The following is a 14594-nucleotide window of genomic DNA, read 5'->3' as shown; positions in this document are numbered from 1 at the left end:
TAACTTCTTGAAATTGGGCATGTCTCTTTAAGAAACTCTGCCTTTTTATTTATTTATTTTTTACCAGTGCTTCACTGAGAAGTAGGAGGCATAAAGATCTCAGTAGATGTGCAATTCAACCAGATGTTTGCTAATTGCTGCTGGCTAGTCTGAAGGAGCTGAGTGAGAGTCAGGTGGCCAGGCTGCTCTGTGAGGCAGAAGCTTGGAAACTGCAGCTCTGAGCAGGAGCTGCGTTTCGAAGGCGGCGCCAGGTCTAACCAGGCGTTTTGAACAGCTGAATCGTTGCCGTGGGAGATTAAAGGATTTCTCAAACATACATGAAAGAATCAAAGCGACACTACAGGTGTGATTTTGATGAGGGAATAACATAACATGATGGACAGCTAAAAAAAAAAAAAATAGCCGATTTTATCCAATATTGGCCCTCCAGCAGATTTTGTCTAATTGTGCAGTAGAAAATAATGACAAAGTAAGAAAGGAACTTGTGAGAAGACTTACTGTGCTAAGGCAGACAGGAGGTCGTAGTTTTTGATAATATCTGCTAAAGTGTCGATGCTTGACTCTAATGTCAGGAGGAGCTCAATGACAAAACCCTGGAAAAATATGAACATATATTTAGTCAGTTCAAATCAGACAGCTTGACATTTTTCCACAACCAGTTACATTGTGTCTTTAAATAATGGATTAAATTTGTTCAGAGCAGCAGTATGATGCAGTGTTCCCATATTCTGACCTGGGCCTCCTCTCCTGGGTCTCCTACAGTCTCCACTAGTCGAGACAGGATGTCAGACAGAGTGGCCGGAGTCAGAGGCTGTTTGAGCGCCCTGAAAATCTGGAACGAGCGACCGGCGTAGTGTCGAGAAGAGCAGGACAGAGCCGTTCTCAGAGCTACTTCGCTCAGCATGGAGTCCAGAGGGAAACCTGAAGAGAGGCGCGTAACATGCAGATAACTCCAACACAAAATCGACAGAAGGATGGGCGGAAACGACAGAAGAGGAGTCGAGGACGTCCGTTCAGACCTGTCTGGGATTGCTTGAAGACCGTGACGACGTGTCTGACGAAAACGCTGAGCTGGTCGGCGCTCTTAATGTTGGAGTTCTTGGGAGAGACGTCTTCGTGATTCCAGAGTGGACCTCGCTTTCTGCAGGATGAGAGTGAACAAAGATCAGACAATAGGTCCGTCACGATAGCAAATTTTGCAGGACGATAAACAAAAATGTTGTATTGAGATCATTTGCAAATAATGTAAGTTTGCCCTCTCAAAGATCAATAAACTTTACATCTGTAAAAGAACACTCCACTTATTACTTCATCAAATAATAAAACACAACAACCAAGAACAAAACAAAACAAAAAATTAAATGGATAATGAAATCTTTAAACAAAATTTCCCTACAAAAAATATTAATCACCACAACAGAAATGATCAAGCTCATTCTAATTAAGCAATTAATCATTTATCTTGATTAATTTTAAATTGCTTAGGCACCACACCAGAAAAAACCCCAGATGAAGCCAAACCAAACTCAAACCCATGCAGAACCTAAATACCGGCTCCTGTTAGACACCACTGGAAGCGTGAAAGCATAATCATTGTAAACTTAAGTAAAACACTCGGCGTTGCTACAACTACTGTCTCAAACTGAGCTGCATCATGAGAATGTACATAAAATCTACTTATACTGCTGTATCTTCCTCACCTTGACGTGATGAACTCGATGAGACCCTTGGCCTTGTCGTCCTGTTCGGCGTTAATATCGGCCTCGATGAGAAGCGTGGGGGAGAGGTGGGACAAAGTGCTGCTCCCCGCACCGAGGCTTATGCTGGAGGATGTGGAGCTGGTGCTGAGGCCCGAGTCTGTCATCGGCGACGGCTGAAAATCTGGCAAAATCTCCTGCATTCCTGTGGAAACATTCAACAAGACCACACTCGGTTGATGTCAGGCTGTAGCTTTGCTTGTGGCACAGTTTACATTTGCACATATGGGAAAGACCTTTGCTGCCACCCGGTGGCTAAGTTTGGGGTGACGAAAGGGAACAATAAAAGTTTTGGTTAAATGTTAAAAATCTGTTCACACCCCTTTTTGTTTAACATTGACTTTGATATCTACTTCTAATTAGGGCTGAAACGACTCATCGGATTAATCAAGATTAATCGTGATCAATCTATTATTGAAATAATCGTCAACTAATTGGAATCAATTAATTAACTGCAAAAGAAAGGACCATTTACTGAAAGAATATGGCAGTAAATGAGAAAACTATTTTAAAAAAAGTGTACAAATTTAGCACTCAATATAAAAAATCTTCTCTCTACTTAAAAATGAAACAAAATCTCCTATTAGACACATACTAAAAATTGTCAATAAATCTACAAATAATCAAGTGCAAACTAAAAGAAATCTATTTTTATTGCATTTAGGCAATAAATGTTTATTTTCTTATTTTAAAAAAATATTTCCATCTCTTAATGCATTTCTAACATTGCATTAATAAGGTTTAAGTGGTTAAATGAAGAATGTAGCTATTTTTTTATGTTTTATCCGATTAATCATCCGAACAATTGGCACAATCATCGGTTGCTGAAATAACCGTTAGTTGCTTCCCTGCTTTCCACTGGCTGACGGCAGGACTGACCTGTAAGGCTGAGCTCTGGAATCGCTGGCTTCACCGTCAGAACCCGGGGATCGTTGTAGTCTCTGTTCCGCAGCAGCACCATGGCCACGGACTGGCTGTTTGCAGACTGGACGACAAGCAGGTGAAGCAGCAGCCGCTTGCAGTGCTCGTAGACCTCTGGGTGCTGGTGATCAAAGCCTGGAGGACGAGAGCAGAACGACAAAGTGACGCCACGAGGCCGGTACGTGAGCAGAGACGACGCGTGAAACATCGGAGGACGTTACCTATAAACACAGCATGTAACAAAAGGTGAAGGTATGCGCTCCACTCCACTTTGATCCCGTGGTCTACTATGAGGTCCGTCAGCAGGATGACTGCAATGTTGCATCTGAAAAAAAAAAAAAAACGGAGGACGACTGTGAGCTTTAACCAAAGCTGAACGTCTGTGGTGAAACACCGTATTACATGGTACCTGTGGAGCGGCACAGTGGGGGTGTTTGTCTCTGGTAGGTAATCCACTAACGGAGCCCAGAAGCCTCCCGTCGGGGGGAACGGGAGAGGCTCCGGCTGGTTGTGGTCCATTACTTTCAAGCGCCAGTTTGCATAAAGTGGCATGGAGTCACCTGGAGACACATTAGTAAGCATGGTCTTACACCGTATTAAAACTACACTATGCTGAGGAGGAGTGTGGGCTTGTTCTCTGCTTACTCTTCTCGTCCTCATAGGAGCCACCAGAGCTGCTGCTGTACCGAGATTCCAGGCGGTGGTGCTGGCGGTTCAGGTTGCTGTTCAGACCCGAGTAAATATCCAGGTGTGTGTAACTGTGGGAGGAGACGTGCTGGTAAAACCAAAATCTCAGACTGCATAGAGCCTCTAGGCATAAATGTCATAAATTCAGATGTTCTTCTGAATTTATGCATTCTTAAATTTTTGAAGATAAAGCGCATTAAAAGGTTGAGAATCTGCAGTAAGATGTCCTTTCCTTTTAGTATAACTCCAGATTATTTGGTCCTGGAGGGTGAAGCCGACAGCTAATTTGACAGAAGACAAGGCCAAAGTGGACTTTTATCTTAAGGGAACCGAACACTTGGAGTGGAAAGGTGCGTGTTGTCGAGATGTGATTCGAAACACATTAGAAATTCTGAAGATTCTCAAAAAAGAACAGCTTACTGGACTCCAGTTTTGCCTAGTTTAATCAGAAACACTGATACTCGCCAGGCATCGCGCCACAGACTAGACAAAGTTAGTTTGGGGTGTATTTTTTGACATTTATCTAACTCCGCTGATGTCTGTCGTCTTTTCAAACAACTTCGATTTCAAAATCATCATAGACGTTTACACATCTGCCATCTTAGAAAGTTCTAAGCTGTTGTGATGTTGGCACATGGTGACTTCATTTTGAAGCTTCCTAAAATACACTGCCGTAATATTTTTGAGAGTTGTTGTTTTAGGACAGTAGAGAACAGCTTTGGTCTCGGTCCCACTCAAGACTAGTTGTCAACTTTAGCTTTAAGGACCAACTAATCTACTCTTAAAATAAAAAGAAGAGGCCAAGGGAGTGACCAAATGCAGGAATAAAAACTCATAACAGCTTTTAATAGGAAATTTGTGCAGAAGTTGGTACCTGTCTTCCATGTTTGGGTCTTTGCTCTTGCCGTCTTGATGACCCTCGCTTCCTGGCACCATGGTATTGCTGCTGGAGGTTGTTCCTGATGGAGAAGGCAAGAAACACATCGTCTGGCACTGGAAGTACAGCATTTAGTTGATAGAACTAGAGATGCACCAATCAATCAACCAGTGATTGGAATTGGCCAATTATTCCAGAGGGGGAAAAATGGCTATTAATTTAGCCTCAAATCTAAGAATACCATTATTTTCAGTTGACAAACTAGAAAATTTATGTCCTTAGAAAAACACTGAGTTTACAGCAGGTCTAAAAAATCTAACAAGACCTGATTAATTCACTTGTATTTTAGGCCCAAGTCCAAAGTATCCAGACATATTATTTTAATTAAGATTTTGCTTCTTTCGTTTTTAGCCTATAATTAACTTCTCCCATTTTTAGATTTTGCTTAACATCTTCCAGCTCCGTCACATCACTTGTAAGCGCAGGGTGAGTCAAGGGCAAATCATCTGGGATGTGTGATTGATAGGAGCAGAGGGGGGGCGGGGCTGCAGGCTCAATGTGCTGCGCTTGTTACAGTACAATGAACTTCAGCACCTTCATTTCTTTCTTTCCTCAACTGGTAAACTATTTCCTCCACTATTTAGACTATAACAAGCACATTAACACATATTTATGTTGAGCATTCTTGTAAAGTTTTCTCTGTGCGCACTGTAGGCTTAAAAAAATGCATCACAGAATCCCGAGCCATCAAGCAAACAATTTTGGCTAGACCCGGCCAAAACTTTAGGTCCGGGGCATGAATCTCAACTAAGAAACAATGATCAAATCCAGAATCAGCTTAAGGCCTGATTGGTGCATCTCCAATGTAAGAAATGAACTTGTGTGTCTCTATTGGTCCATTACCTGAGGTCACTGAGGGGATCTTGTAACTGGAGGTGATGCGGTAATAAGGGGGGTTGTCCATGTGGGTCACAGCTGAGCTGACCGGCTCAGTCAGCTGAAGTTCCCACATCAACTCCTCCAGCAGCTGCATCGTTTTATCTCTGCCCAAGTAAACCACCACTCGTTTCACCTGAGGACACATGTTAGAAAAATGTTAGAAACAAATGCCACATGTCTCCCACGGTTCCTGAAAGGAAAAAAAAGTGTTGCCACTTACGTAGGGCAAGAGGCTGGGGTCACTGCTGACCCCGGATATACTGATGAGGAAGTGCAGAATGATTCTGAGGTTCTTTGGCCAACTGTCTGCCAACGTCGTCCACACGTTCTCGATTTCTGACCAAGCAAATTCATCTCCGTACTGCAAAGAACGGACACTGATTAGGATTCTCGGCACGTCGGATTCGTAGCAGGGTGTGGGGGCAGGAGGGGGGGTTTTGTGAGTCGTCTCACCTTGGCGGTCATAAACATGAGGTTGTTTAGCACCATGGTCGTTGCACGAGGGGATCCCCACCCCTCTCCACGGAGCCAGCGGCGGCTGTTCACCATCATGATCTCTTGGTCTTGGCTATCCTCCTCTTCCTCGCCGCTGCCGCAGTCCTCTGGTCGCCTTATGGTCGGCTTGAATTCCACCAGCTCCACGTTGTTCATCCACGGTAGGAGGTAGTGCAACATGACTTGACGGCCACTAGGATGTGCTGTTTGGATACGCTGGCTGACTTCTGTGATTTGGGACAATCACATGGTAGCAAAAATATAATTTAAAAAAAAATATCCAGAAATGACACATGAAAGTGCTTGTACAGTTTTCCCACAGTTAAACCGAAGCACTTTTCAAGCATTTTCAAGCTAAGTTTTCAAACTTTTGGAAATAAAACAAACATATATACTAAAAAAAGACAGTTTTAATTCACTACTGTATGATACCATTTATTACTGTTATTAATAATAATGCTTTTGTCAAATTATTCTACAATCTACAGCAGGGACAAGGTAAGCTAAAATACAGCAAAATTCTATGTTTTGAAATGTCTCTCCCGCACACGCCCTATACACCGGACTGATCCCAGAACGAAACATACATTTGACAAAAAAAAAATTCCCCCATTTTAATTACCTTTTTTCACCTTTTAAAAGAAATTAGGCCATTTTTTGTTTCATTTCCCCCGTTCCAGGTTTTCCCCCGGAAACTTTGCAGGTTCCTTGTTTTTTTTGGTTTAAATAATGTTTAAAGTTGACAGGAAATTTGAAAATATCACTTGATAAAGTGTTATTAAAAGGTTAGAAGATTAATACCTGAACACAAACCACAAAGTCTTAAAAAATGCAAATATTTTAAAAAATAAACAATGCTTAGCCTGGTGGGGGCACAAGTAAAGCCTGGTGGCCCGCCAGGCTTATAATACACTGAGGGAAACCCTGAAGATCAATAATTCATTGAGGCATTAGGAATATTCAAAAATAAAGCAAAAAATGAAGTACAAAATGCTTTTGCTATGTTTCCTGACATTTAGCAAATAAAAACAGGCTTAAGAAAGAAAAGTTTAACTTCAGACAGTGAGGGTTTAATTGTAAATATTGTTTTCCAAATTTTGGCTTCTAATCTAGCATTAGATTGCACTTTATTACTAAACTGTGCAGTTTCAATATCAAAAACTTTTAAAGACTTTATACCAAAATCAAGCACTGTCCACATTCCTTGAAAAGACCTAATTAAAATTCAATAATTTTCAAGGATCTCAAGAAGCAGACAAACCCTCCATTAGTATGGCAGCACAGCCATTTTATCTCACAACAAACCATCCAGCAGCATTTTGTTAAGTAGCTGACCTGAGAAAATAGGCAGAGTGAGCTCCGGATATGTTCTCGCAAGCTCCTCAGAAAGCTGGTAGTAAGACACGGAGTACAGGTGTGGAAGCGGTGAGGGAGGAGTCAAGATGCCATCTGTCCGCTGGATCTCCAGTTTGTGTGCATAACGGAAAAGCTTTGGCTCCAGGATCTGTTTCACACACACGCAGCGGTGAGAACGTCTCAAAAGTTGAAGGGAAAAATCCCAACAGAAGCACTGAATGAACACGGACCAGACTGACCTGTAACAGCTGCATGGCTACCTCGTAGATTTCCCTGGAAGAATCAGCTGCCTTGAACAGAATCAGGTTCAGCAGCACCACAGTATCAAACTGATAATCCCTAAAAGGGGGAAAAAAAACAAGTTGTTTGACGGACAAACAACCCAGTAAAAAAAATAAATTGAAGTTCATCCTGCTAATGCAGGTAGTACCTGTTATGAAAGACGTTGGCGATGGCCTTGAAACAGCCAGCCGCAACGCGCCGTGAGCCGGTGTAACATCGGTCCACGGCCCAAAACATGAGGTTGCTCTGGTCTGGGTTGAGCTCCAGCAGCAACATCACGGCCTCGCAACCCAGCTGGTGGACCTAAAGGTGACCGCAAACCAAATATTTAAACCGTGACGCCACATCTTCAGGTATAAAATGAGATTTTAAAAATATTCAGCAAAGTTTGTACTGTAAATATACATCGGAAATTTCAACAGTTGGAAATAAAAAGAAAAGAACCTGGAGCGCAACTTTGAATGTCTTGTGTGAGAAATAAATATAAGAGATTAAACAGTCCTGTCAAGACAAAATTTAAGGCTTGCAATATTAACATATTAAAAGCCGTCTTTATATATATATATAAATTTGAGTTTTTTTAAGGCCTTATTTTTAGATACATGGATGTAAGGGTTTTTAAGGATGCCCTGTTTTTAGTGATTTCTTGGACCCTTTTTGTTTCGCCAGACGGTGACAGTTTTGGTCAGTGAAGTAAGAATGTGTGTCCCAACAAAACAATAATGTCAAACATAAAAAATAAAACCTGACTTTGGAATCATAACGCAATTAAAAGTCCTGCTTAAAAGCTGTGCTTGAGCTACCAAACCATCAAATTTACCAGTGCTGCTGAGAAAAATCCCCAAAATATTCAGCCACATTTAATATTCTAAATTTCTACAAAACCAAATATTTCTGATGAAGTATACATGCCTTTGCGTCAGAATATATAATATAGAGCATGTTTGGGATAGAGAAAATCCATAATAAATGCAAATTTGTGCACCCAGTTCCTGCTTTTGAATCCCATGGGAGTTGGAAGCATAAGCGTTAGAGGGAAAAAAAATTCTTAAAAGCATAAAATTTAAACGACCTTCATGCCAATATTGAAAGTATGTAAGACTTCTGAATGTATAAAAAAGCACCACACTATTTTTTGCAAAAAATATTCTTGAATTTAAATCATAAAATCTGGATCAGTGGTTATTTTAGAGTTCATCACAACTACCAGCAACATTTTGCTCACCTTCTTGTCCTGTGAATCCAAAATGTTGTCCAGCCACTTGTAGAGGTAGCCATCAGACGACAGGCCGACGTTGTCGGCTACGGGTCCGCAACACAACACGGCAGACATGGCCTGAACGATGAAACGGGAATTTAGCTCTCAGAGCGGATGGCGCGAGAGGTTAAAGCCGACGTCGGCATCGCTAAACGCTTACCTTCAGCGCACAGTACTGATGGCGATTGATCTGCATATTTCTGTCACTATAGCGATCCAGAGGAGTGAACATGATGCTGAAGGGTCCAGCCCAGTGACTAAACAGCATGAAGAGACTGTGCCGCAGTGACTGCTGAGGGAAGATGGTCCTCCTCTGGTTTACTGGGAAAAAAAACAAAAAAACATGTTAAATGGAGAAACTTTTTTTTTATTGTTTAAATTTCACCGGACAGTCAAGAGCGCAGCTTAAACGTACCTGGAACATTCTGTATGATATTGGCCACAAGTGCGCTGAAGTGAGAGCGGATGTCCTTCAGCGTGTCAGAGTCCTTGTCGTTTTCTGCCTCCAGCAGCTGCCTGGTGAGGTCCACGTACTCGAGCAGCGTGCTGTTGAGAGAGTGGCTCTCCCCGTCCAAACCTCCACTGGATCTGGAAACCAAAAGAAAAAAATAAATCATCACGGAGTTCATCCAGTGGCTTTCTGAGAGGAGAAGTCTCAACGCCTTGGGTTTACGTACACGTGGCTGATGACGCCAGCATCAGCGAGTAACTCAAATATCCGGACCAGCTGGACCCTGAGGATGTCCCGACGCCTGCGTCGCTTCATGTTCTGTAAATGATGGAAACGTTTTCATTGGATTCAAGTGTCGCGTAAATAAAATAAAGTTTGACTGAATACTTTTAAAGTCCTCACTGAGCCACACTCACTTCTGGTCTTCTTTCCAGAGCTTCTTTTATGATTGGGTTTAGCTCCTCTATTAGTTCTCTGAAGGATGGAAGACATGCATGTCAATAAACGTTTTAAAAAAATAAAAACAAACAAACAAAAAAAAAACTATAAAATCCACATATTTTTCATTTTTAATTCTTTACAAATTTAAAAATGCAGAGTTCATTTTAATCTGTTTTTTTAAGTATAGAAACAAATTTTCACATAGATGAGGTGAGCAGATAGATGAATGGATGGCAAAGGGAAAACAGTCTGGAAATATAAATATCATTCATACTCTTGGAAAACACTTTGATAAGTGGTGTGTATCGTATTGTTTATCATTTATCGTGATACATTTCTTTGTATAATGATTTTAATTTATAGTTGCCACAATAAATTCGAATTCATGATGTTTAAACATCATTAGACATTATTGTCAGGATTGTTATTTTTACCATTTTCTCCACTGTTTATTTAATTAGAGTATCAATAAATTGATTAAATGCAGTTACTGTGTGAAATGTAGTGATACAAACATTTCTTTATGTGACTGATGTCTTCACTTTTATCATTATAGCGCCACAAAATGTTGTGATAAAACTTCAATTCCACAATTAACCAGAAAGTGTAAGAACCCTGAGATACATATGATTATAGATTTCGTATCAGTATTTTTTTACCTGAAGGCAACAGGGTTGGTCCTGCCAAGCCCCAACACCAAAGACTCTGTGATGTCCATGCTCTCAGAGCGCATCATTGGAACGATGTGTTTAAAGAGGGAGGAGGGGGACGGAGTCCCGACAATCTGTGAACACACACACATTCACTTTGGTCACAACGATGCTGCTGCACAGCCGATGCTTTATTCTGCTCCGTCATTCTCGGTTTGAGCGTACTCTTCCGACCTTGGAATCGTAACTGTAGCCGCTGTCCGGCGTAGACGCCAGCGTCTCAGGCGGGGAGCAGCGGACGGAGCCGGAGGTGGAGGATGAGGAGGAGCACATTGAGGAGGAGGAGGCGGAGCTGCAGCAAAGAATCAGGTAGTTTCTCCAAAGGCCGACGTAGGAATCGCTGCTGTTCAGACTGTTCACCTTTTTGGCATTGATGGGGCTGCTGGAGGTGGACGAACAGAAAACATCGGGTTGGATTAGTCTGAGTTGAGGTTAGCAAATGGAGAGACGCAACTCTCCTGTTTTCCCCTCATCATTTGCTTTCTACACCAACTACTATTTGAAGCGAGTGTGTCACAACATAAGCGGTAACAGGACACAAAGCGTACTTTATGTCAACTTGCGGAGACAGCAGCTGAAGGCGGGTGTAGGCAAACATCCAGGCATAGTTGAGGGCGGTGGGGCAATGTTTGGGCAGGTTCTCCTGCCGCAGGTAGCTGGAGAAGCTGATGACCCAGGGGTCCTGGCCCTGCGTGACGTGGGCAAACACCCAGATGTGCGACGGGCTGACCACATCGAACTGGTGGCTGATGGGAGAGGAACTCCACTCTGCTAGTGTTTGAAGCTCGATCCCGCTGGGGCAATACAGCAAGTTGGTCTGCGGCAAAGGGAAGGGCAGGGGAAGATCAGCAGAGTTTCACAAGATGTTTCGTTTGTGCAGAAGCGAGGGAACGGTCATACCTGGTCAGCTCCGGTCAGGTGGATGAAGCTCTCCAACACAGAAGCACTTAATCTGTCCATTACATCAATAGCCAGTTCCTCATCTCCCTACAGAGATTAGGACACGACAAATGAAGCTTAATTAAACTCCGTTACTCCTCTGCAGGCACACAGCTATTCAATTTCCCATTTATAATAATAACATAGAATAGTTCTGCACAGTCCCTTGCAGAACTATTAATGCCCCTGAAACTTTTTCACATTTTGCCTTTTTTATTTGCTGGACCAACACAAAGTAGTGCACAATTATGAAATGGAAGGAAAATAAAAAAAAATGTTTTCAAAATTTTTACAAAGAAAAACCTGAAGAAAAACCTTTTACTCTGAAATCCTTGAATAAAAGTGCAGCCAAATGCCTTCAGCGATCACATAAGCAAATAAAAGATTCCATCTGCATGTAATATAAACGTAGAGTAAACACAGCTGTTCTGTGAAAGTATCTTTGATCAGTTATGACTAACTTCACGGTCTGTGCCTCAGAAAAGGATCTAAAAGGCCTGATTCTGTATCAAGGTGGGAGCAGTATGTCCAAGGTCATCGGCAATATTTGTTTCCCTCTTTGAATTTTGTATTATTATTAAAGGGGTCATATTATGAATTTTCCAGGCACATGGTGCCATTTCAGAGTTCTGCATGAGGGAGCTCGCCTGGGAGGCTGCAACTCCAAGTAGGAGCTTTAGGTAAATAGGTGGCACGTTTCATCAGGAAGCCCTTAAACAACCTAAACGGTTGCCATGGGAGATTCAAGCATTTCTGAAACATCCATGAAAGAATCAAAGCAACATTCCAGGTGCGGTTTTCTTGAAGTAAATCTCAAGAAAGTTAATTTTACATAAAACACCCCCTTTAATATATTTTAAAAAGAATGAATCGTAATGTAACGTGAATTTTTTCGAGTGCCATTAATGCTTCTGCAAGGTACAGTGAGCCTGAACTTGTTACCTTGCCGATTCCCAGTGCTGTGTGCAGAGCACGGACCTCCTTTAAGACATTAACGGCCAACTTGCGGGTGGCTGGCCGGCAGCTACAGAGCACAACCAGCGCTAAACCCTCCACAACATGAAGCACTGCTGAAGGCGGGGTGCGCTCCAAGGACAGAGACCGGCTGTTAGTTGAGCCCTTTAACACAATAGAACAAAAACAAAAAAATTATTATTGAGTATTTCCAACATGTTGCATGAAACTGTGGCCAAAGAAACCCAAAGGACCCACCTGTGTATCATGGCCCTTGTTGCTGCTCTGCACGGCTTGCTTCCACTGGCTGATGAGCAGCAGCAGCATCTTGACTGCGTTGTCCAGCAGCGTGGGATGGACGTCCGTGACCTCTCTGACTATGAAGTACACGAACCCTGAGAGGACGTCCTCCCGCCACTCGGGGAAATCCACCATGAGGGCCTGAAGAGACGTGAAGGCAAGGCCACGCAGCTCCTCGTCCATGTGGATGGTCAATCTACGGACGTGGAACGAACAAAGAGGTTTGCACAGGCTTCACCGCAGCTCACAGATTGGAATGAGATGAAGGTCACTGAGGGTGACGTACTTGGCTAGGAGCTCTATCAGCTCTTGTCTGCTCATGCCATCTGGTATCAGTCTTGGGATGGCGGCCACGCATGTCCGGAACAGATCGATCTTTGGTTTTCTCTCCCCCCTGCGGAACAGTTCATAAAAAGCTAAGTCACACCCAGCAGGAAATTACACGCATCAAAGTTGTGCTTACGTACGTAATCATGTCTTCGGGCTCTTTGTTAGACATCTGAACACTTGTCATGCTCATGGAGCGTCCCACTTCCTTGTCCAGGTGACGCAGGATGTTATCCAAGGCCTTTCTTACTTGCGGATAGTACATTGACATACCTGAGGAAACACCCAGCGATCTTAGAACATTAAATATACGTGTGCAACGTTACCTGCCCAAATACCAAACCTACCGATCACTTTTGCTTCCTCGTCAGTAAGTGTGGTGTTGAGGAAGATCTTTTTGACACGCATGGTGTTCCCAGAAGGCATGATGATCCCTGTCGTAGGCATCGGAGGCTCGCCGTCTTTCTGCTGCAGGCTGTCTGCAATCACCAAGAAGGCTCGCAAACCAATATTCATCCTCTGGAGGGACAGAAAACATAGCAAGAAGAGAAATAGGGCTGAAACGATTGAAGTAATCGACATACTAATCTAGTAATCCATTAATGAGCATGTAGCCTCAAAAGTAGCTTGCTAAAAATAAAATAATCATTACCTGAAGCAATAAACAGAACTCAAACCCAGCATGTTTAACTCTTTACCTCTGGATTGATGGTGAATGTTTTGTGAGACTTGCCCACACACAGCAGGTCATAGATGATCTCCTTCATAGCAAAGTCCAGTCTTTCCTGCAGAAACCAACAACAACAACAGAAGCAGTTAGACACACTCAGGCCTGTGTGGTGTGTCAGCTATTCTTTAAAAAAACAAAAAAAAACAAAAAAAAAACAGTGTTCCAGTCAGACCTGGGCTATGAACTGGATGATCTTGACAAAGATGTTGAGGGGCGTGTCTCTGGGCACCACACTGCGGGAGCCTTTGGGGAAAAGTGCTGACACGATGCTGAGCAGTCGGCTGAGGAGTAGAAACAGGGTAATAAGCATATACAGCACTGAATGACACCAGCTTCATACCGTAGTAGAATTTATTATTATTATTATTTTTTTTTTACATTTTCTCACCTTCTTACAAACTGAATTTATTTTAGAGGGATTCTATGATATATAGAACAAGATTTGGACAGTTTTCCTACGGTAAAATTAAAGCTCTTCACAAGATAAATTTTTAAAAAGAAATTAGGTTTGTGATTAAAGCTGCACACTTTCAAGGACTTTTCACACACATCAAGCACTTTCTAAACCTTGAAAACACCTAAATGAAATGTTATATGAGCAACAAAAAAAAATCTGAAAAGTGTGGAGTACAACAGTATCCAGTCTTCATTACTCTGTAGTTTCTGGTTTGCATTTGTTAAGCTGTGCATTTATGTGAGAAACTGTTTTTAATAGGAACGAGTTGCACAGAAATTGATTGGCTGGAAGCATTTACATGGTTACGCAACTGACCTCTGTGTGACGGTGTTACTCTCACACTTGATTCTGATAATGTAGACCCACAGCAGCCTGTAGAGCGACTCCAGCGCCACACGGGACATTTTGGGATCTTTATTCTACAGGTGGAAGAAAAACAAAAAACAAACATTATTGTCTCAGACAGAAATTGTATGTTGAAAGCTTCATTACTCACCTGAGAGACCAGAGAGGCTATGAAACATGTTGCAACTTTACAGACAGTCACTCTTAAACACAGCAATACAATGCATTTAAAGTTGTATTTAACTGTATATTAATGATGCCACACATTTACACATATTAGTTCAAAAGTTCACTCTTCCTAATCAAAACACTTCACAAATTCATCATCAAAGGTCATACGTAATCTAGTCTTTCACCAGATTAGCAGT

At 42.2% G+C, this 14594-nt stretch overlaps 1 protein-coding gene across 9 annotated transcripts in view; it reads right to left on the bottom strand.

Moving 5' to 3' along the window:
* Positions 1-14594, bottom strand: part of fryl (furry homolog, like) — a 60011-nt gene that overhangs the window by 23229 nt on the left and 22188 nt on the right. For all 9 annotated transcript variants that reach the window (XM_016670710.1, XM_007550710.2, XM_007550712.2 and 6 more), the window contains 32 exons: positions 14197-14300; positions 13597-13705; positions 13393-13479; positions 13042-13213; positions 12835-12967; positions 12654-12761; positions 12326-12563; positions 12056-12232; positions 11075-11161; positions 10723-10991; positions 10349-10556; positions 10124-10248; positions 9440-9497; positions 9250-9341; positions 8988-9160; positions 8733-8893; positions 8540-8650; positions 7463-7617; positions 7272-7371; positions 7012-7180; positions 5635-5903; positions 5402-5542; positions 5146-5314; positions 4240-4324; positions 3324-3436; positions 3088-3238; positions 2900-3003; positions 2637-2813; positions 1701-1902; positions 1020-1141; positions 734-921; positions 499-593 (listed from right to left, as the gene is read on the bottom strand). In XM_016670710.1, coding sequence (XP_016526196.1) covers positions 499-593; positions 734-921; positions 1020-1141; positions 1701-1902; positions 2637-2813; positions 2900-3003; positions 3088-3238; positions 3324-3436; positions 4240-4324; positions 5146-5314; positions 5402-5542; positions 5635-5903; positions 7012-7180; positions 7272-7371; positions 7463-7617; positions 8540-8650; positions 8733-8893; positions 8988-9160; positions 9250-9341; positions 9440-9497; positions 10124-10248; positions 10349-10556; positions 10723-10991; positions 11075-11161; positions 12056-12232; positions 12326-12563; positions 12654-12761; positions 12835-12967; positions 13042-13213; positions 13393-13479; positions 13597-13705; positions 14197-14300 — 4652 coding nt within the window. The remainder of the gene's footprint in view (positions 1-498; positions 594-733; positions 922-1019; positions 1142-1700; positions 1903-2636; positions 2814-2899; positions 3004-3087; positions 3239-3323; positions 3437-4239; positions 4325-5145; positions 5315-5401; positions 5543-5634; positions 5904-7011; positions 7181-7271; positions 7372-7462; positions 7618-8539; positions 8651-8732; positions 8894-8987; positions 9161-9249; positions 9342-9439; positions 9498-10123; positions 10249-10348; positions 10557-10722; positions 10992-11074; positions 11162-12055; positions 12233-12325; positions 12564-12653; positions 12762-12834; positions 12968-13041; positions 13214-13392; positions 13480-13596; positions 13706-14196; positions 14301-14594) is intronic.

The sequence above is a fragment of the Poecilia formosa genome, unplaced genomic scaffold, assembly GCF_000485575.1.
Source record: "Poecilia formosa unplaced genomic scaffold, Poecilia_formosa-5.1.2 Scaffold37, whole genome shotgun sequence".
Taxonomy (NCBI): domain Eukaryota; kingdom Metazoa; phylum Chordata; class Actinopteri; order Cyprinodontiformes; family Poeciliidae; genus Poecilia; species Poecilia formosa.
Note: the sequence above shows the minus strand (reverse complement) of the source record. Positions and strands in the feature narration are given on the sequence as shown.